General features: G+C 36.1%; 2 protein-coding genes across 9 annotated transcripts in view; one reads left to right on the forward strand and one right to left on the reverse strand.

Moving 5' to 3' along the window:
* LOC104609409 (uncharacterized) overlaps nucleotides 1-7,976 on the forward strand; it is a 45,733-nt gene extending 37,757 nt beyond the window's left edge. For 2 of the 5 annotated variants that reach the window (XM_010275711.3, XM_010275713.3), the window contains 3 exons: nucleotides 4,356-4,535; nucleotides 7,095-7,211; nucleotides 7,558-7,976. In XM_010275711.3, the coding sequence (XP_010274013.1) occupies nucleotides 4,356-4,535; nucleotides 7,095-7,211; nucleotides 7,558-7,722 (462 nt within the window). In that variant the 3' untranslated portion in view covers nucleotides 7,723-7,976. The other 3 variants (XM_010275712.3, XM_088900914.1, XM_088900915.1) reach the window with 3 other exon arrangements.
* A 5,075-nt stretch (nucleotides 7,977-13,051) lies between these two features.
* On the reverse strand, nucleotides 13,052-20,709 carry LOC148801258 (eukaryotic translation initiation factor 6-2-like). Of its 4 annotated transcripts, none has more exons than XM_088901008.1 (8): nucleotides 20,645-20,709; nucleotides 20,096-20,151; nucleotides 18,554-18,650; nucleotides 18,373-18,458; nucleotides 18,236-18,280; nucleotides 14,164-14,294; nucleotides 13,497-13,607; nucleotides 13,052-13,412 (listed from the first exon to the last, which is right to left on the reverse strand). In XM_088901008.1, exons 2-8 carry the CDS (start codon nucleotides 20,103-20,105, stop codon nucleotides 13,155-13,157), a joined length of 738 nt encoding a protein of 245 aa, XP_088757134.1. In that variant the 5' UTR covers nucleotides 20,106-20,151; nucleotides 20,645-20,709; the 3' UTR covers nucleotides 13,052-13,154. The 4 variants fall into 4 exon arrangements, with proteins under 4 accessions (XP_088757134.1, XP_088757132.1, XP_088757135.1 ...); XM_088901006.1 differs by having other exon boundaries at nucleotides 20,515-20,687; XM_088901009.1 differs by lacking the exon at nucleotides 20,645-20,709 and adding an exon at nucleotides 20,415-20,574.
* Nucleotides 20,710-21,759: the final 1,050 nt, after the last annotated feature.

A 21,759-nucleotide genomic window follows, 5' to 3' on the forward strand; every position in this document is an offset into this window, starting at 1 on the left:
TTATCCCATGGTGCTCTAAGTATTGCTGAAATGGTATTGAGGTGTACTCTTTGGCATTATCGGAGCGAAGAATTTTAATATGAACACCAAATTGGGTACGTATTTCAGCATAAAATTTTTGAAGAATAGAGAACAATTCACTGTGATCTTTCATAAGATAAATCCATGTCATCTTTGAAAAGTCATCAACAAAAATTACAAAATACTTATAGCCATTGTATGACATCACTTTGATCGGATCCCAGACATCAGAATGAACTAAAGAGAAAGGACTCAAGATACGACTGTCAACTCTTGGACTAAAAGAGACTCTATGATGTTTCCCAAGCTGACATGACTCACAATCCAAAGATGAAAGATGACTCAATGAAGGAACCAGCAACTTCAGAGCCTTGAGAGAAGGATGACCAAGTCTGCAGTGCCATTGAAGAGGAGTAAGAGATGACTGAAAAGCTACTGGAGGGCGACCACCATCAAGGTAATACAATCCACTTGCCTCATGCCCTCCACCAATCTTCATCCTTGGCTTGAGATCCTGAAACACACAAGAAGAGGGATAAAAGGTTATGGAACAATTAAGTGACTTGGTTAATCTACTAGCAGACATAAGGTTAAAGGGAAACTTGGGGACATATAAAACAGATGATAAAGACAAGGAGGAGAGGTCAACATCACCAACACCACATATGGGAGATGTAGAACCATTAGCAAGAGTAATTGTTTGAGATGTGGAGGACTGAGAAAGAGAAGAAAATACATTAGGAGTCCTAGTCATATGGTCCGAGGCTCCGGAGTCAATGATGTGAAGGCTTGGAAGCCAAGCAAGCCATACCTGAATGGGCAAGGGTAGTTGTGTTCTGTTGAGAAGATGTCTGAAGGAACTGCTCATATACTGCACGGGGTACACTCACCATCTCCTTCCCAGAAACACCAGTAGATGTGGAGGGGATCGGGTCAGTTTGCTGACTTTCAGTAGCTGTACCACTACCCTTAGTCACAACATGGTTAGCCCAAGTGTTGGGTGGACCATGTAAATCATAGCAGAAATTAACCGTGTGCCCCTCTAATCCATAGTATGTACACTTCCTAGGGGCATTACTTCTTCCTTTACCACAACCCCCCTTGAGTCCCGACCTCCACTCCGACCACCAACATGGTTAAACATGGGACCACCACGGTTACCTGGAAGTCCACGACCACCACCACCACCACCACCTCTATTTCCACGGCCTCCCCCTCTAGTCACCACAAAACCAGATCTGTCTGAGGGAGAAGAATGCTCTATAGACTCAATAGATGTCCTCCTAAGACGAGTAAAAACTTCTTCAAGTGAGGGAAGAGCAGACCTCCCCAGTATTTGTGCTCGGATAGGCTCATATTCAGCCTTCAAACCCACCAGAAACCTTGTCACATGAAGTTGCTCACGTTGTTGTTACTGAATCTGAACATCCTGTGTCAGAGGATGATACACATTGAGCTCATTTCGGATATTTCTCAGACTTGCATAGTATTCCTTCAAGCTTTGACTGCCTTGCTTCAGATTAAAGTACTCTTGGTACAACTGATACACCCTAGTTGTATTATCTTGCCCGGAATACAATTTCTTAGCATGATCCCTGATTTCTTTAGCTGTATCTAGGAACATAAAGTTCACGCTAATTTTTGGTTCCATGCTATTTCACAGTCATGTCATTATTTGTGCATCTTCATGTTCCCAATCACTAAACCCTAGAGAATCAGAGGAGGGTTTCTCCTCTCTCACATGTTTTACTTTTTTCTTGGCTTTTAAAAACACCTCCACAGATTTTGCCCACGACACATAATTCTCACCATTCAACTTAATAGATGTCATTTGAACATTTAGGTAATCTGGAGAAATCATGACGCCTATTTTATTGTCATTCCCATCTCCAATCAATGTCATCTTAACTAATTCACCTTACCTTACAAAGAAATCACTGCTATATGTAGAGTATTCACCTTCAAATATTCAGCACGACTTCACGCACTTCCACAAAACTTATCTCACTTTCAGCACCACTAACTTCTTCAAATACACATTACACATCAAATACAAAAGCTGAAATCACTCGGTCATTAAATCAAACACCTGTACTGCACACTGTAGAACCACTCACACACCAAATACAAGAACTGAAATCACTCAGTCATTAAATCAAACACCTATACTGCACATTGCAGAACCATTCACACACCAAATACAAGGGCTGAAATCATTCAGCCATTAAACCAAACACTTACACTGCACTCTGCAGAACCAACTTGTACTCAGCTGAACACTGTTCACCCGAACCTGCTCTCTTCATACCATCGAATAGAGAGCTTCCTACCAATCACCACAAACAGCCACTGCACCACAGACCGGAGGCATGAAGGCTTCCTACAGAGAAAAACGGCCACTCCTTTTCAACCTTTCCCTTAATCTCCCAATGGTTCTTGAGAAATCTGCAAAACCCTAGAGAGGAGGGCGATAAAAAAACTGGGTAAAGCAGAATAAAAGAGCAAGACGAGCAGATCTGAACTTGTTACATGTGCTCTGAAACCATGTGAAAACCTTATTTAGTCCTAGGTTACAGTAGAGAAGAAGAAGAAGAAGAAGAAGAAGAAGAAGAGGAGAAGAAGAAGGGTTCGGCCAGTAGAGGAAAATCAGTCCTCTCTCTAGTTGACCCACTTGTATTTATCTCCAATAACATAGTTACAAGAAATACCATATTGTCCCTCATAAGTGATGGGACACATAACTTAAACTTAAATAAAATAGACCTTTCACTCTCAAATAGATAAACCCAAATGACCAAAATACCCCTGTTTTGTGTACTCTAACAGTTTGCATGTATTATTTGGTCTCTTTTTTAGTTATTGTCAATGGTATATTCACACCTTTCTTTCAAGCCCAAAGGGGCTTGAGACAAGCAGATCCATTGTCATCTTTGTTGTTTGTTTTGGTGGCAGAAGTTCTAAGCCGCTTATTATGTAAAGGAGAAGAGACTGGGATGTTTGAAGGGTTTAAAGCAGTAAGAAATGGAGTTTCCATTACTCATCTTCAGTTTGCAGATGACACATTGATATTCCTGGATGCATCAACTGTGTAAGTGCTGAATTAAGAGTGATCCTCAGATTTTATGAAATGTTGGTAGGACAAAAAATCAATTTGAAGAAGAGTGTGTGATTGGGGTAGGTGATATCCCAGAATTTCTTTCGGAGGATTGTGCAACAACTTTGGGTTGTTCGGTAGGGGGTTTCCCTTTTACTTATTTGGGTCTCCCTATTGGGGAAAAAGCTTCAGTCTCTTCAACTTGGCAAACGGTTCTTGACAGGATAGATCAAACGACTGGTAGGATGGAAGGGAAGGTATCTATCTCTTGATGGAAGGATTACTCTTATAAAGGGTGTGCTATCCAATCTCCCGGTATTATTACCTTTCACTTTTAAAGTCTCTAGCTTCTGTGATAAATTCGATTAAAAAATTGCAAAATGAGTTCTTATAGGGAGTTTAAAGGGATTAAGAAGAAATTCCACTTAGTTAAGTGGGATAAGGTCTGCAAGGGAAAGAAAGATGGGGGGTTGGGGATAAGATGATTGGAGATTTTCAATAAAGCTCTTTTAGGGAAATGGTTGTAGAGATTTGGGTTGGAGAGGGAGGTGCTTTGGAGAAGAGTGGTGGCTTGCAAATATGGTGTTATTGGGTTCAGGTGGGATTCCAGAGAAGTGAAGACATCTTATGGAGTAAGTGTTTGGAAAGGGATAATGCGTTTCCAGTAATCTTTTCTCAATCTTGTGTCCTTTAGGGCTGGTGATGGTTTAACAATCAAATTTTGGGAAGATGATTGTCTGGGCATTGGAAAGCTGTGTGATCTTTTCCCTTATTTGTATAGGTTGGGTATGAATAAACCTGTATGCCAGTCTCTTCTGAAACTAAGTCAAGCTCGGTACAGTTGCTGGCAATGCATCTGAGATCTTAAAATGGCAGGAGCAACAATAAAACGAAGTGGATTTTACAGGCTATGTAGCAATGCTCCAAGGACCTTTCAGAATCCGGAACCTCAGCACTTCCTACAATTATTTTATGATGGTGAAAGCTAGACTCAATTAGGTCTTATAACTTATCAAGAGAAAAAGAGGTCCATATGGTTTCATCTCATCTACATCATTCATATATTACATCCAGCATTTATTAGGAGTTGAACATGGCTCATCTTTAACATTCTTAAGTAAAATAAAATGAATGCTTTTATGTAACTTACACTTTTATACATCAAAGGTGAAATGAACTAGCACTTTTTTCTTCTGTAATTTCATATGGTTTATACTTGGCCATTCTACCTTGCATGCAGGCCTCCGCAGAAGCAGATGCATTCTTTTGTTTTGTTGAGTTGTTAAGTGGATTTCGCGACCACTTTTGTCAGCAACTTGACAACAGTGTTGTGGGCATTCGTTCCACAATTACAAAGTTGTCACAGCTCTTGAAAGAACATGATGAGGAGCTTTGGCGTCATCTTGAGGTCACATCCAAAGTGAGAGCTGCTCATAACTTGTTTCTGCATTATCTTTTACATCAAATAAATTTAATGGCTTTTGAATGGGAGTTGAAACACCTATTCGTTAAGCCATACCAAGACATACCTGCTGGTCAAACGTACCTCATCAAACCATCCCAAATATCTGGTGTATCATATTCTGCTTAATTGCCCAAATAAACATACTGCTGAACAGTCTAGGGAAAAAGGTTACTGCAGACAGTAGAATCATTGTTTTAGGTTGATCTTTTTTTATTTTTTATTCTTTTTAATTTATAGCATCTTCCTTGGAAGCATGGTGAGTACATAACCCACTGGCCCCAGGATTAGAACCTCACTCTGATACCATGTAAACACAGATCACAAACTAAAAGGTTTGGCTACTTGTAGAGAAGAGGGAGAGTGAAAATAAAGAAATAATAGATCTTCCATCCTACTCTTCTAACAGGGTCACTCAAACATCCTAAATGTATGGCATGCTGACATACGGTAGCAGGGAAATTAAGGTCACAAGTTCAAAATATGACTTCACAAAGAACTTTTAGATTTTAATCCAAAACTTGGCTCTTACAAAATAAAAGCTGCCTGATGATGAGTTGATCTTCCCCTACTCTATCAAAGTACCATATATCTGCCATCAGCACTGGATCTCTCAGTGGTTTCTTTCATGAGTTAAAAAGAACAGCATTTTCTGTTCTTTTTCTTCTATGCCTGGTCTAGGTTCATATAATTGTATCCCAATCTTAGTGCTTCAACTTCAACCAACGTTGCTAGGGATGCTAGGACTGTTAGTTTTGATTCCACTTGGTGTGAGTTAGGCATATTTCTTGACCATAAAGAATGTTAGAGGCCCAAGTGCATAACAGATTGTTCTTATTGGGTTTGGTTCCTAGGTTGGTTTTACTTTACATAGCATGTACTTTTATCTGTTAAGCACGAAAGCTTGCTTATTTTCCATTTTTGAAAATTTTGCTGGAAATTTCCAGGCTTCCTAGGTTTTATGTCCAGGACTGGTCCAGAATATGTATGCATGTCGACTATGATGCCAGAAAGTCATAATACTTGAAAATATACTAATCAATCAACCGGCATCATAAAAGTGGGGTAATCAATCGGGTGGGTTTCCATCAAAATTCACGGGGTATTTTGATTGGTCAAATCCTATCCGGTATCATGTCTTTCTGGCATCATAGTTGAACACAATATTTTATATTACATTAAGTATATCATATATTTTGTAAATATGATATATATGCTATGTAATATAAGAATGTTACATAACATCATATTTTGATTGGTAATATTATATATGTCATCATCGTCGTCTTAGACTTGTCCCACCTATATGGGGTCAATTACATGAATCATGTTTCACCATTCCGTTATGTATATAATGTAAGAATATAAACACAAAACCTAAAAGTCTGGTCCAGCCCAAGATCATCTTACTTTAAGTTCACTTATTTAGTTCTTATCCTAACTCAGCAGATGATTCTAAAGTTTTCTGTGGCTCTGCTTATACTTACAAGTGATAGCTGATATTATATGGTTTTGTTTTACTAGTGTTGTAATCGGATCGGATATACCTTCCTTCGAGTTTGATTTGATTAAAAATCTGCAGCATCCGAGTTCGATCTAAAATCCGATCAGATTAAACATTCTAGATCGAATTCGAATCCATCGGATTGGTTGGATTATCGGATTTCATCCACATCCGAGCAAGAGGCCTGAAAATGTGGTTCGTCTATGCAGAGGGGAAAGAGAAGTTTCCCAAGTTCAGTAACATTTCAAGAAATACTTTGAATGGTGTCTTCTAGTTGAAGCCATGAGCTTGGCAAATTGAGGAATAGTATCCGAACTAGGAAAAAATAGAAAAGAAATATAAACTAAATAAAAAGCAAAGACAAGCTGTGATGAGCCCAATGCACTATTAGTACCTTGTGATGAGACCACATAGCCCTAACCCTAGGGTTTTTCAACCACGGGGAAACATTTTAGTGTTAACAAATATATAATAACCAATTAGATTCATCCATAGGGGTAAAATTATAAAATAGCCATCTCTCAGAATTCTTCAGATTTTAGAACAACATTCTTTGCAATAAGATAATAGAAAAAATAAGTTGCAAATTTTTGAAGAACTTTTGCAAGTATTGTTCTTCTTTTCAATGTCAAATGTTAGTGTTAAGAATGAGCCTTGAGACATTATGACACATTATTCAACATGGACTAAAAAAAGGTTTATCCAGCATGGTCAATTTCAGAAATTGGAGTGTCATTACAGTTTCCTTGTGAAGATATCCTATTGGGGATCAAGCCAAATGATGTCAAGATCGCTAAAATTCTATCCGACAACATATGATTAAACTTTAGGGCCATGTTGTGGCATGCCAAGGGCTTAAAGCATCTCAATCCAACAAGGATCAAGCACCGTGGTTGAATAATTCAATTGATCAAAACTTTTGTCCATTTTACTTTTTCTCAAAGTAATATTTAGATGCAAGCTTGAAAAATCCTCACTTAAAATGCCTGAATGCTTTTTATTTGGAAATGTAGGTGAATCCACAGTTCTATGCATTTAGATGGATAACTCTCCTGTTGACTCAAGAATTCAATTTTGCGGACAGCCTTCACATTTGGGACACACTTTTAAGCGATCCTGAAGGTCCTCAGGTAAGAATTTATCTAGTTAACCTTGTATCTTCATGCCTATTAGTGCCGTTTTCTCTCCTTTCTTTTGGGTTTTACTATGCTCCTACAGTCCTACCATGATTAGCAAAAGTGTCTGGCCACCTCTTGATTTTCATAACCCTAAATTCTAGACCCTAAACCTCTAAACCTAAAATCAAAGTGTAAAATGCATTTGGTTGGATGCATGTCATGTCCTTTGACCAGGTGGGAGCCAAATATTTGCCCATTCTTTTTGCTTTGCTTGTGGAGAAAAGATGGTGTTAAGGAATGAACAGAATTTATCTTCTTGCAAAGAACGTGGAAATAAGACTTGATGTTGCAAGTGCAGGACACGCTGCTTCGTATATGCTGTGCCATGCTGATTCTCATCCGGAGGCGTTTATTAGCAGGCGATTTTACTTCCAATCTCAAGCTACTTCAAAACTATCCTTCTACCAACATCAGTCACCTCCTCTATGTTGCTGACAAATTGCGTGTAAAATCTACCAGATAAAATTTCCATTTGTTTTTTACATTTCATTTGCCCTTTGTACTGCCAAGTTTGATGTATGTATAATTTGGTAAATGTAAATGTACGTTCAAATTAACCACCAGCGTTGAGAGAAAATGGTTTGATCCGTATTTGCAATAGGGGATTTTGGACCTTCTCCAACATCCATGTAAGCCCTGGTGTTAAGGTTTTGCTGTGGTTTGGGTTTGCCATAGCACTATGTTTTCTTCAAATTAAGTCCCAGTCTTAAGGGCTTTGCAACTGCTTCCAAGGTTCTATATATTGATATGTCTGATACGCTGGTAGGGGCATATCGGTACTTTTTTTTTATTTTTAATTTTTTTTCAAATCTGGTTTAGGGGGGCCAGTTTAAGGTTCCTCCACCCCCTGAACCGTCAAAACCCCGATACACCCAAAGTTCAAATTTTTTTTACATATGTTCTTAATTTTAATTTAATTTTTAGAATAAAACATGCAAAATAAATATTTGAATAAAAATAAATAATTATTTAGTTTTTAAAAAATTAGAATAAAACATGCAAAATAATTTCTTGATCTATAATGTCCATAATTAGATAGTATGTTTATGTTCTTGACTTCCCGTTTATTGATTATAATATGTTTTTTTTTTATAAAACCCACTAAAACATGTTATTTTTATGCATAAATAGCTCATTTATGTTTTATATTTAGTGATATTTTATGATTTATTAGAGTATTTATGGTGTTTCCATGTGTTTCCATGCGTATCTTAATTTTTCGTCTGTATCTATGTGTATCCAAGGTATATCCCGATACGTCTCTTAAATTTGTCTTTCCGATACGCATAGCATTTCCGATACTTTGAACCTTGGATACACCCTCTATAGGGGAGTATCGGAGTGCTCTCGATTTTTTGAACCTTGATTGGTTCTATTGATGTTGCCGAGGAAGTTGCGGTTATTACTTTCTCTATTGGAGGCCCAATGCCTTCTTTTTTATGTTTCTTGACTTTATGCCATTTGGAGAGATTTTCTTGAGCTATTTCACTCCTGGTGCTCATGGTTATTGCTTTGCACAACAAGTCTAGTTTGTCTTATAATGTTGCTTACTTTTACTTGTTGTTTGTTCTCTAATTGTAATATGAGCATTTTATGAATGAAACTTTGCCTTTTTGGCTTAAAAAGTTACTCTGAGTAGATAAGGTGAATGGTATTGGTACACCGATACAGCGGAAGGGGTCTATCCATACTTTGTACGTGCATATCATATTTTTAGATTTTTTTTTTTAAAATGGAGATGGATTAGATTTAAACATTATTTAACATTTAAATTTAAAACAGTTAGTTTTGGGATTAACCTTAAACAGGTCCATCGGCTGGTGGCCAATTCGATATGATACACCTGATACAAGACGTATTGTGTCGATACTTTAAAGCTAATAGTAGGCAGTGTAGGAGGGAGTCTGCTAACCTGCAAACCCTCTTCTCCCTAGCACCAAGAGCTTACCTGGCTGCTTAACTCATGAATAGTGAAAAAAAGGAAAAATTCCCGATTAGTATTAGGTATTTTGGCTCGAGTGACAATTTGGTCCCCGGATTTTAAAATGCGACAATTCGGTACCCAAACTTTTAAAATGCGACAATCCAGTACTCGAGGTTTCAAAATGTGACAATTCAGTACCTACCGTTAATCAACTGTCAAGTGACATTTGAAAAGTCAAAAATGCTCTTCGAATGTCATCTAATTCTCTTTATCAACCATCCAAACATTGACAACAAAATGAACAGTCCCAAATTCTAGATTTTTCTAAAGTCACCAATTTATTTTGAATAGAAGAAGCTAGGATTTGGGACTGTTAAGTTTTTTGTCAACATTTGGATGGTTGATAAAGAGAATTAGATGGCATTCGAAGGGCATTTTCAAATGTCACTTAACAGCTGATTAATGAACTGATTAACGGAAGGTATTGGATTGTCACATTTTGAAAGTTCGGGTACTGGGTTGTTGCATTTTAAGGTTTGGATACCAAATTGTCACTCAAGCCAAAGTACAGGGTACTGATTGAAAATTTTCCCAAAAAAAAGATGACACAAAATGCCATGTTTGTTTACTCTGCCAAGCTTAGTCTTTACCATGAAAATCCATCTAGCATGCCTATGGGAAAAGTCTAACAGTAGTTCCGAACTTCCCTAAATTAGAGGGAGTATGCCTAATGAGGAAAAAGGTGAAGAATCCAATTTGTACAAATTGGGATATCTGGTGGTAAAAATTAAGATATAGGTGGATATCATAAGGGAAATTAAATAAATCCAACATAACAAAATTATGACAATAAAACTAAATTGAAGATTGGTTCGGTTTTCTGGTGGTAAAAATGCCAATGAATTTGGGGTGAGCATGGGTCAGTTTTCGATTTCAAGGTATAACCTTTCCAGGTTTTTTTGGAACTGAAACCTATCCCGTTAAGACCGGTTCCAGAGTCAGTTTTGGACCTTCTGGCCTTGGTAGCTCTAGGACCCATGGAAAGTGTTCTTTATTGAAGAAAAATGGAATAGCTTGTTTTTTAAAATCTTGATTAAATTGAATAGCTTATTCTATAGGTTATAATATATATATATAGGTTAAAAATTTTCATTATAATTTAAATTTTGTAAAACATTTTACATTACTTATTATACACATTCAATTATTAAATTGAAGAAAAATGATAAAATCACTCAAGTGGCTAAATGGTCAAGTGAGACCATAGTCTTTGTAACCATGAGTACTTGAATTCAAATATTCACATCCTTAAAGTATTTTGGGATTTATTTCAAGTTAAGTTCAGTTCCAAAGCTGGTTCCACTAAGGCCAAATTTAAAAGCCAAATCAATTTCAGAACAGAGATTACAAGGGTGTGAAGTAGCAGCCAAATCAAGTGAGATGACTTCAATTACTAAACTTTAAAGGTTTCAACAACAGCCAAAAATTTCAGAGGTACCCTAGTTTTTAATGGTCAATCTCAATCATGGGATTGTAATGGTTTATAACAGCCATAGAAGTTGAGTATGGATTAATGTGGATGAATATACAGTCAATCTCAATCACGGAATGACGCCAAATGGGGCCATCCACCTAGCCACGTGTTGGTAAACTCCAAAACTGATACATATCAAATTGTGTCGAATAATACATATAACAGCCATGGAATGACGCCAAATGGGGCCATCCACCTAGCCACGTGTCGGAGTGATATGATGTAATCCGGATGTAAATATTTTATAATAAAGTTTACCGTTTTCGAATTTAGGGTAAATTGAGGATAGGTACCCTCTACTTTACTTTGGGGTAGTTTCACCTTAGGGGCCTTAGGTGGGCTTAAACTTTTAAATATATCACTTTAGTATTTGACCTTCTAGAAACATATATTTTAGGGTCCACTTGATTTGCAAAAATAGGGGTTTGGAATCGAAATCAGAGCCGACCGTTTGGTTGGGTGGATTTGGAATCCCTTTCTCATTCCTGATGGACCCTCCCTTAAGAATGAGAATCCCTTCCAGCTATTTCTGATTATGATTTTGATTCCGTTTCCTGCATAAAGCAAACAAGCGGGAGGAATAGACATTCCAAGAATGAGAACCTGGCCACGGATCGATGGTTCAACCATCTAATTCAAATGAATGGCCTGTTCTACAAAATTAAAGAAAATAATTAAGATAAAAGAATGGTCAAAAAACATTGAATAGGTTATTGATCAATTCAACAATTTTTGGGCTAAGACCAATTTGAGGTAAAACAGAACAAGTTGCCTAGACAGTTCCCAGGCCAAACAGTCTGACAAGTTGTATTGTATCAATCAACAGTGGTTCAAAAATTGATAGGGCCAATAACTTGTAAACCCAATGGTTGAAACATTAATTTGTTTAGCAAGTTTGGTTGCTATATTTATTTTATATATACTATTCAACTAGTTTGGTTGCTATATTATTTTATATATACTATCCAACTTTTACACTTGTGATAGTCATTGGTCCATCCCTTTGTAGGGGTGAGCATTATTCGATTAAAATCAAATAACTGAATCAAAAATTTTGATTTCAGTTTTTTTGGTTTTTGGTTATTTCGGTTTAGAAATTTGGTTAACCGAAAAAATCAAATTAACCAAACTTTATTACCTATAATTTATATTAACATATATTACATATATAATATGTATAAAATATAATATATTGTATTACATTACATATTAAAATATATAGTATTGAAATTCGATTTTAACCAAAATAACCAAATACAGAACAAAAAATTTTGATTTATTCAGATTGATTTTCAAGTGAATAGACCGTTTGCTCACCCCTACCCCTTTGGTTAGTTTTTAAAACATGGATTTGGTGATTTCAATCTTCACCCACGCCTCAATTTTCGGATCAAAGGTGATTTGAATGGACTATTAATGAGGCCACAAGGTCAATGGTTGTCAAATAAACCAACACAGATAAGGAAAAACAAGATGTAGGTGTGATGAAATGGTACCAGATGCATCATGAAATTACACGTTGGATCATGATGGTCGACCGAACCCAAGAACCTGACCTGACCCAATCTGAAAAGTATCCGGGTCAAGTTGGGAGACAGGTTGCTGCTCAATCTCCTATTTTCAAACCAATGTTGATCCACCCGGTTGAACTATTCAAACCATTTGAACCAAACAATTGAATCTGTATTTTTGGTAACCATTGATTTGGTCGAAAACCAGTTGATTAAGGTAGTTGAACCATTGACCCATCTGACCCATGGGTCAACCCTAACCCGAAATCTGACTCAACTTGAAGTGACCCGAAAACTGACTTGAACCCAATTGCAGGTCTAGTTGGCCCCTTACCGATGTTTTATAGGTGGATCCATCAAAGGGTAAGCCCCCTTTTGCGAAATGTGCACAAATCCAGAACTATGTATCGGCATCCACACTATACAAGAAACAAAGGTAATATTCACATGGAGCATAAACATATAAGCATACATATGATGATGATGATTATGATGATGATATTTCATATTTTTTGTGCATTTGCATGTTAGGCATCCTTTTTGTTGCCAAGGTTCAAAACATCAATTCGACCGATATGCCCCTATCAGCATATCAGACGGTTTGATACTTACTTTTTTACTCCTTTTTTATTTTATTATTTTCAAAACTAGCTCAGGGGAACCGGTTTAAGACCACTCCATCCCCTGAACCGGTCAGACCCCCGATACACCCAATATGGGCCGATACGTAACGATACTTTGAACCTTGTTTGTTGCATCAGCAACTCAACATGTTAATTTCATTCTTTAGCAGGAATATGATCGCTTATCCATACATACATTTGTTTATAGTTGAAAAGTTGAATTGGTTCAAAAACAATAGAATTGTAATATTAAAAAGACAATCTCTGGTACAATTGATTACCTTCGAAAAAGCAGATGAGAAACTACACATAGCTGTCGATTAATGATTTCCTCATCTCATCGACAATTGCACTTGGTTGGGCTTCTCTCAACTTGAAGACACTCTCGATCACAGAGAGTTCTGTTGCTGTGGTGTTTGACCCACAGAATGCTGTCCAGTCATTCACTGTGATGCCAGCAGCAATGACTTCACTTCCTCGATTTACAGTCCCAGCCACCAGAGGTACTTGAAGGAGTGTGGAAAGCTCATCTAAGTCTTCAATCGATGTATGGGGATGGACCTGTTTTAACATTTTTCAGAAGAACTGCTGAAATTCATGATACCTTTTAGTCATAAACTATACAGAATTGTTACTGTAACGTACCAATCCACCTCTGTTGGAGAAGGCACAATAACTACCAACAAGAATGTTTCCTGCAATTGTCTGCCTAAACACTTCTACTCCAAGAACATCTGCAATCATTTCCTCAGTTTCCTGGCAAATTTTTAAAACCAGAATGAGCACGGTGGATAAGTGTTCTAGCAAATTAATATGATATAACACACAAATTTAGAAAGTTACAGTATGCCTCCATGCCAAATAATTCAGTCTTAACTATTACAAGATTGTAATCCCATTGAATCAAAATGAATCTCAAGCTAACAAGAAACCACTGCTGCACACCTCCTACTCCCTGACCCATCTAATTCTAATAGGTGTTTACCTAAGACCTCAAATGGCATAGCATTTTTCATTCTGATGGATATACTTAGCCCTTGAGAAAGGGCATCTTCCACAAATATGCAGAAAACCTAATTTCAAATCATTCACGATATTTTTCCTTATGTCCTCAGTCACATAATGTTATTCCTAATGACATCCTTAGCCCTTAGAAGGGATGATTCTTCACGAACGTGCATAAAACCTAATGTGGAATTTTTACAATAAACCAAACCTCAAATTGATTCAACCTTATAAATCACATAAATTGACAGAACAAATACAGTAAACGGAAAATGCAAAACCTATAAAAAAATGGAGATAACTTTACCCTGTCAAGGTCAGTATGTGCAAGAGCAACATGATCATTACAAGCTATGCAATTCCCGAGCGCTGACAATCTCTCTTCAATGCGCTGAACAACAACATGATCAGGTAAACTATTCCTCAAATGCTGAAGTTCTGCAATAAAAGGTAAACAAAAAAAAAAATCGTGTTTTATTTTCAAACAAGTTGTAGATATGAAATAGATCATATCCATAAAGACAAATTCTGTAAATAGCATTTTATGTTTTTGTAAATTTAAGATGATAATATCTTGAATTCTCCATGCAAGTAGGTCCATCGTCACATTAAAGAAGTAGAAATGTTGTAGACATGAAAGATTTCAGGTCTGAGTAACATAATTAAATTCAGAACTGGACTTGCATGGATAATAAAAAAAGATTCAAAATACTGTCATCTTAAAGGCTCAAGAAACATTATATGCGGTTAGATAAGCCAAAATAAGAAAGAATTGAAAAATCTAATTGATGCTTAAAATTTAAAACTTCCTACAAAGCACTCATTCACATGAATGAGCTTGTGTAGAGAAACATCCAAAAAACCACAACCACATGGATGCTCAAAGTTTTTAACATTTTTTATATCAATAACATAGTGAAGAGCTTGAGAAAGACTACAATGACTTGAGCGCAACTAGACAGTTGCTTCAGAAAGACCACAATAACAACACAGTGAAGAGCTTGAGAAAGACTACAATGACTTGAGCGCAACTAGACAGTTGCTTCAGAAAGATCACAATGACTACTAGAGTGCAACTAGACAGAAAGAAGCTGAGAGTGAAAGAGATGCTGCAATGGTTAATGTCCAGCTCTTTGAGAAGAACACAGTGCTGGAACTGGAAAGGACTAATAAGAACCATTCTTGTTCAATGGAGCTTAGGAAGAATGTTTTAGCGAGTAGAAGACTTAAAACAAAACAAAGGAAACATAAGATGTCTTGGTTTCAAAGTTTTTTGCTAGACTAAAAGGGAGTCTCTTTGGGATTAGACCAAACAAGAAAACTTTGAAGATCCAGAAATCCGAAAGAAGATCTTAATGGTTTTTTGTGAGAGTGTTTTTGGTGTTAATCATGCTTGGGACTGAGAGTTGTATCTCTTGTGTTTTTCTTTGAGTCTGAGTTGGTGATTGTGTTGCTTTTGGTCTGGTGGTGTTGAAGGAGTTTGTTTTTGGTGTTATGCTAGGCTTCTGAGTTTGTGTTGGTTTTGTTGAGCTTCAGTTGGTCTGGTGGGAGTTGAAGTTCTTGTTTTTCCTCTTTCTTTCAAGTGATTTCTGGTCATTCTCCTCTGTAAATTATTTTTTATTTCAATAAATTTTATTTTATTACCAAAAAAGAGCTTTATAAATGTGTTCAATATAAAGAAGAAAGCATGGCTAGAGGGAGGGGACACACACACACACACACTAAGAGAAAAGATAAGCCCAACAAAACTGATCACTTTGCACACCTTGCTTTGCCAAGTGAATCTACCATTGCATTTACTAACCTATTGATCCATTCTAAAAGCACCCTCAACCTCACCCACTAGCCTCCTTATTTTCCTCATTACTTGTTTATGGGTCTATGGCCTAACACTATTGTTGATCAATCACCCTATTACCAATAGGGAATCACCTTCCACCTCTAAGTGTCTCAAACTTAGAAGCCTTGCAGAAGATCAGAGAATTCAACTGATGAAGAATTTGCAACCCTGATTGGTCCAGAGAATAAAGCCACTACAACACCCCTAGGCCCTACCATTTCTAAAGACTCCTATCCTGAAAGGAACTCAGTTTTCAAAGGAACTGCTATCAAAATTCAACTCGAATCAATAGTTGTCAAGACATTTAAGCAATTCTGGGCGATACTAGGCCACCTAGTTGCCTAGTCGCTTAGGCAGGCACCTAGGCAACATCTAGGCGATAAGAATTTTATAATATAAAGAACTGACTTTTGGCTAGTTCATTAATTTTATATACCATTCAGCATGCATATTAATTGAAAAAAGAATAGAAATAATGGTGGCAGTGTGTAAGGGGCAATGCAATGGGGTTTGTGGTCTGAACAGAATGGAAGAATCTTTGAAAAATACAAGCAAGTGGAGGAAATGATTGAATTTACAGCCATAAGGGCTGCTCACTGGGCTCAGATCAATAAAGATTTCAATGGGATAAAGATGAATGATCTGCCTAGAGGTTGGAACTTTATTGTGGTCTTTTTGATCAATAACAAAGGATTTCATTAATTAGAAAAAAGAATGCAAAGGGAAGAAATAACCTCTCTTATCTCCCCCAAGCAAGAAAACCAGAGCAGAAAAGATTACAGTTGAGCCCAAAACAAGTTCTCCTTATTCACCCCTTGCTTTGCTAACACACAGAGTTTGCACATCTCTTAATCCAAACCACTTTAACTTCCATGTCTTCTGACAGCCACTTGAATATTTTCTTCTCATTATTGTACAACCACAAAACAATTTTGTCTCCCTTTAGCCATCCTACCACCAGCTTGGAGTCTCCTTCAATATCAGCTTCCTCAAATTTAAGTACTTGGCTCTCTGAACACCTTCAAAGCCCACCAAAATCTCAGCTCTAAAGAGAGTCACCCTCTTCAATTGTGCCTGAGAACAAGGCAATTTCTCATCCCATTTGGTAAAATCCACACGCAGGAAGGGGGGACTGAAACTGGTAACCTCCTGAACCGGGACTGAAAAAGCAATTTCTTTCCACTTTCTTGATAAATCATCTAATGAAACATTGTTGAAGAGATCCATAGATTTAAGCCAATGGAATACCCTGAAGCAAATCACCTCTTGAATAGTTTCATTGTTCCTCTCCTTCCTTCAGAATAATCCGGAATTCATTTCTTCCCAAATAGTCCAAATAACAGCAGCCCTGAATACATGGCTAAAATATTTACATATTCTTCCCTTATAAACCAAGGCTAGGAAATGGAATTTTTGAAATAAAAAAACATTAACCATACAGTAATTCACTGGGTTCCATAACAACCAACAAGAAACAACCATCTTTCATTAACAAAAAATCTATAATTTTCATAAAAAAAAACATAAGCTTCATATTAAAACATAGAAAATCAACATATTCATGAGAAGAAAAAGATGGGAAAAAAAAAATTCAGAAAATGTCGGGGCTGAGCCCCTGTTTTTTGTGCTAGGAAAAGAAGAAAAGAAAGTTCTTCCTTCTTGGTTCAGGTTTTGAAGTCCTTGAGGGTTCAAGACAGCATACACCAATATATGTGTTGATAAATCACTAACAAATAAGAAAATAATAAAAGGAAACTAGTATATAAACCCACAAAATGAACATTTTAGTTTAATAATGCATAATTTTATTATTATAATCTCAAAAAAAATAAAGAATATAAAAGCATTTCATGGTGCCATATATAAACTACAATAGTAGGAGATTAAGTGTGATGACCCTCCAAGAGCGCCTTGTCACCTAGATGTTGCCTTTGACAACTATATTTAATAAACAAATGTTAATGGGCTTACATTGCAGGCAATCATCCAAGGAATTGCCACTCAGTTTGGGAAGAGTTCAAATGCAGATATGTTCAGTACAAAACCTTTTATACCATATTTCTAAACCTTGTATTTATTTATTTTTGGTAAGTTATTTCTAAACCTTGTATTTGCACTGTACATATTTTATTGACGAGTTATTTGCACTGTACATAGTTGTATTTGCCCTCTTCCCAAACTGAGCCTAAGGAAGAAATCAATCCTCTCCTAGTGTGCCATTAGGGTTCAGATGCTCCTGCAGTTGAATTGAATCACTGCAATTTCGCTAATTATTCACCGTCAATGGATAAAGATACCGACATCTGGTAGTTACAATCACCTCTAGCAGCACTTCTTACTAATGGCAATATTGCCTCGTTAAAAAAAATCAATGAAGATACCACAACATAGTAGCAGATGCACACCAGATAAAATATCTCAATTCTCATTCCTCACACATGATGCCCCACTCCCCTACAGTGTTGGTCAACAGATAACTATGGAGAAGACAAATACAGCAATATCCTCAAGAATAACCTTTTTCCAGTTTTGAAGTTACCTTGATCAGTGGTATTATGTGGCAAGAGGAGCCCATTCTTGTTTCCTGCCACCAGAGGTAAGGTAAAAGATGAATAATGAAAATTGATAGAATATATAAAATATGAGCTTCTAACCTAAATGGCTTCAGTTTCCTACCAGCACATAGCCGCCCAATAATTCTAGTGCCTGCTATGGATGTTTTAACCACAGGAATAACACCAGCTAGTTCAGATTCAAAAGTGCTGTGGGAGATTCAAAAAGCCGTTAACATTGTCTTAAAACTAAGGAAAAAAATACTGCAAATGAATCAGGGTTCATACAGCACAGATGTATTGACCTGTAAAAGTTTTCTGATCCTCCAATTGCAACCAAACAGTATGCATTGGTCAACTTGGAGAAAACCCCAACTTCACAGTTGTTTTCAAACTGAAGCCCTGAATATATTTGATTGGTTGTTAAGACCAATTCTTGAAGGTGTACCAGATTCTATTTTTGGATGGGTAATCAAAAACTATTAATAAATAAGACTGTAAATAGAGATATACGGAAAGACCACAGCAGAAAGCTTCATAAGTTACCACCCGATACACCCAAAATGTGAGACCAGATATAAACAAAAATTCTGCAATTTAGACCCTTGAATCATTAAGAATAAGGGTCCAGTCCATCAAATGATGACAAATATAGGACAATGATGTACTAAAGACCTATGAATTTCCTGACTCTTCTTTTCTTTCATAGTCAGCCAAATAGGAGTTGAGAGTAAAAACCTGATTACAAGAATCACAGTTAATGGGGAGGTGACAACTGGGGCTGAATGAGAAAAATCAGGCAATCCTTTCCACTTTGAAGTATTCACTACCTCCCTATCCCTGATGAGAGTTCTTTGGTTTTTTTTTTTTTTTTGATAAGCTGGCAAAAAGTAATATGAATATGCAAGGGGAGGGAGAGAGTCACCCTCCATACACAACTGAAAATAAGAACTACTCAAATAGAATCATTATGATTTACAATGATATACAAAGATAACTCAAAATAATTGATCTCCAATCATTTGTGAAATCAGTCGCTGTAATTCCAAAAAACTGGGATAGAATCACCCTAAAGAGAACACAACCTGGACCGAGAGACCTTTCAAGTTCAAAAAAGCAACTTTTCTAATGGGCAAAGATAAAACCCAAGTCAATATGGTTTCTAAGCAGGCTTCTTCAAGAGTTGCTGGGAAATCTTATAGAAGTTTTAGAAGAATTTCATACCCTATTTTCTTTTTCCTTTTTTTTTTGAGAAGGGGAGAAGGCGAGATGTTTTCATGCCATAGCTTTATGTTGAAGGCTAAATACCATGTGATTAAGATATTAGAAAATAATCAGCATTTTGAAGGCACCAAAATGATCAACTTATAAGTTGAAATTATTTGTAAAAGAAATAAAGTACGGTCTTTAGGAACAGTGAGGATGAAAGCAAGGATGATTTCCAATCTAAGGAAAACAGTTTTGAAGATTCCCCAGGTAACATAACAGCCTATGGTATTCTTTCATGTGCAATGAATACAGCCTTTATAACAATGGTTCTGGTGCTGGCTCTGTTATGCCTTTGGAAATTTCAAAGTGGTCAGCTTGAATGCTTATACACCTTTCTCCATTTTGTTAATAATAGTTTGATCCAAAATTCCAAATAGAAAATCATTAGATAAGAATAAATATCAAAGAAATTCCCAATGCACACTATTATGCTTTCATGTAATTTTATATGGTAAAGAGACTAAAAGAAAAGATTGACCAATAAGTCCTGGGAGTAGCATGAACTTCCCAGTCCTAGGAGCACCTACAAAACTAAAATGTGAGAATCTAAATGAACAAGCGATTGCTCAGAGACTTACTGGTTGCCATGCGATAGATGAATAACACAAATCAATACAGTTGCAAGGTACAAAACCTGCAGCGACAATATTTAAACATAACTAACAAAACATAAGATGGTACTGAAACAAATACAGAAATATAACCAGTCCATGTATTTGATTACAAATATATTCATTTGATATTTGGACAAGTTTCTTAAAAAATCATCCAATGTAACTACAGAATGAATTTCAGAACTTCAACCCTACTACTAACCAAGAACAAACCAAGAAGCTCGTTATGTTTCATAGAGAAGACAATACAGAATTTGGGTCTAAATGGAGAAAAAAAAAATACTTGCATGATTAATGGGGAGAGGGGAAATAGAGAGTCGGAGGGAGAAACGAAGGGGAGCCTCCGGCTTCTATTTCAGTTCAGAGAGAGGGAGTGCAGAGACCTTATTTCTATTCAGGGAGAGAAGGATAACCCCTTATTTCTGTTCGAAAATAGAGAGAAAGCCCCTGTTTCCGTTCTTACAGCATAGCACATATAGAAGAAGAAGAAGAAGCAAAAACAGATTCTTCTACCTCACTTAATCTGTCTTCAACTTTTAAAACCCTAACTCGCAAGAAAGTGAAAAAATCGGTGGTAAATGGGCCCACTTTGAGCATAGCGAAAAGGGCTTCAAATGGCCTCAGAAAAAAACAAGGACTTCAAATCGGTTTAAGTCGAATTGAAATTCGAATTCGGTCTATTTAACTGTATCGAATGTGGATTTACCCATATCCGATCCGATATAATCGGATTCTTTATTTTGATATATATATATATATACTCATCAAACATGTGAATGAAATTTTGAAGATTAATTTTTGGTTAGGCAAAGAAAAATTATTTAATAACTTAATTAGCTTAAATGTAATAATTTAATTTATTATGCAATACTCAATTAACTTATCCATATGGAATATGGGTGTGAGTTTCTTCTTTTCTTTTTCCGTTTTTTTTCTTCACTACACAATGGGGTGTGAGTTGAACCATATCCCTTGTAAGTGTCAAATAATTTTATTATAATTTGTAATTTAAGAATTCATTAATAAAATTCAAAATTAAGTAACAAAACTTTACCACATAATTACATTAACAAAATTCACTTAATAATATTATTAAATTCTAAATAATTAGAATTTAGGTAAAATTAAATTACTTTTAATTATTTCAAGTAAATTTTATTAAAAAAACTACATTAATAAAATATAAGTTTAATTAATAAATAAATATAAATTCAAATCATATAATTTAATAAGCTTTAAAGTATTAACAAAATTTTAACTTTATTAATAATTAATAACAATTAACAAGGCTCATCTATCCACAAAAAATAATAATTGAATTGTACTTGAACCAAAATAACCCAATTAGAAATGTAATAAGGCTCATTTCACTTCAATTTCTCCTAAGTAAAACAATACTTAGAAATGTAATAAGGTTTCTTTCGCTTCAATTTCTCATTAACAAAATGCCTTCATCAGTCCTTCACAATAAGATACCCCACTTTGCATTATTTCCTAATGCTCCCTTGTTTACTTCACCACCTTGCATCTTTGGGTGTGTTTGCTTTGCTGATTTTTTTTTATCATCAGTGTAACAAGCTTGAACCTCATGTAGTACGGTGTCTTATTGGGATATTCAAAAAACACAA

Source organism: Nelumbo nucifera, chromosome 3 (assembly GCF_055504915.1).
Source record: "Nelumbo nucifera cultivar China Antique chromosome 3, China Antique-T2T, whole genome shotgun sequence".
In the NCBI taxonomy this organism is placed as follows: Eukaryota; Viridiplantae; Streptophyta; class Magnoliopsida; order Proteales; family Nelumbonaceae; genus Nelumbo; species Nelumbo nucifera.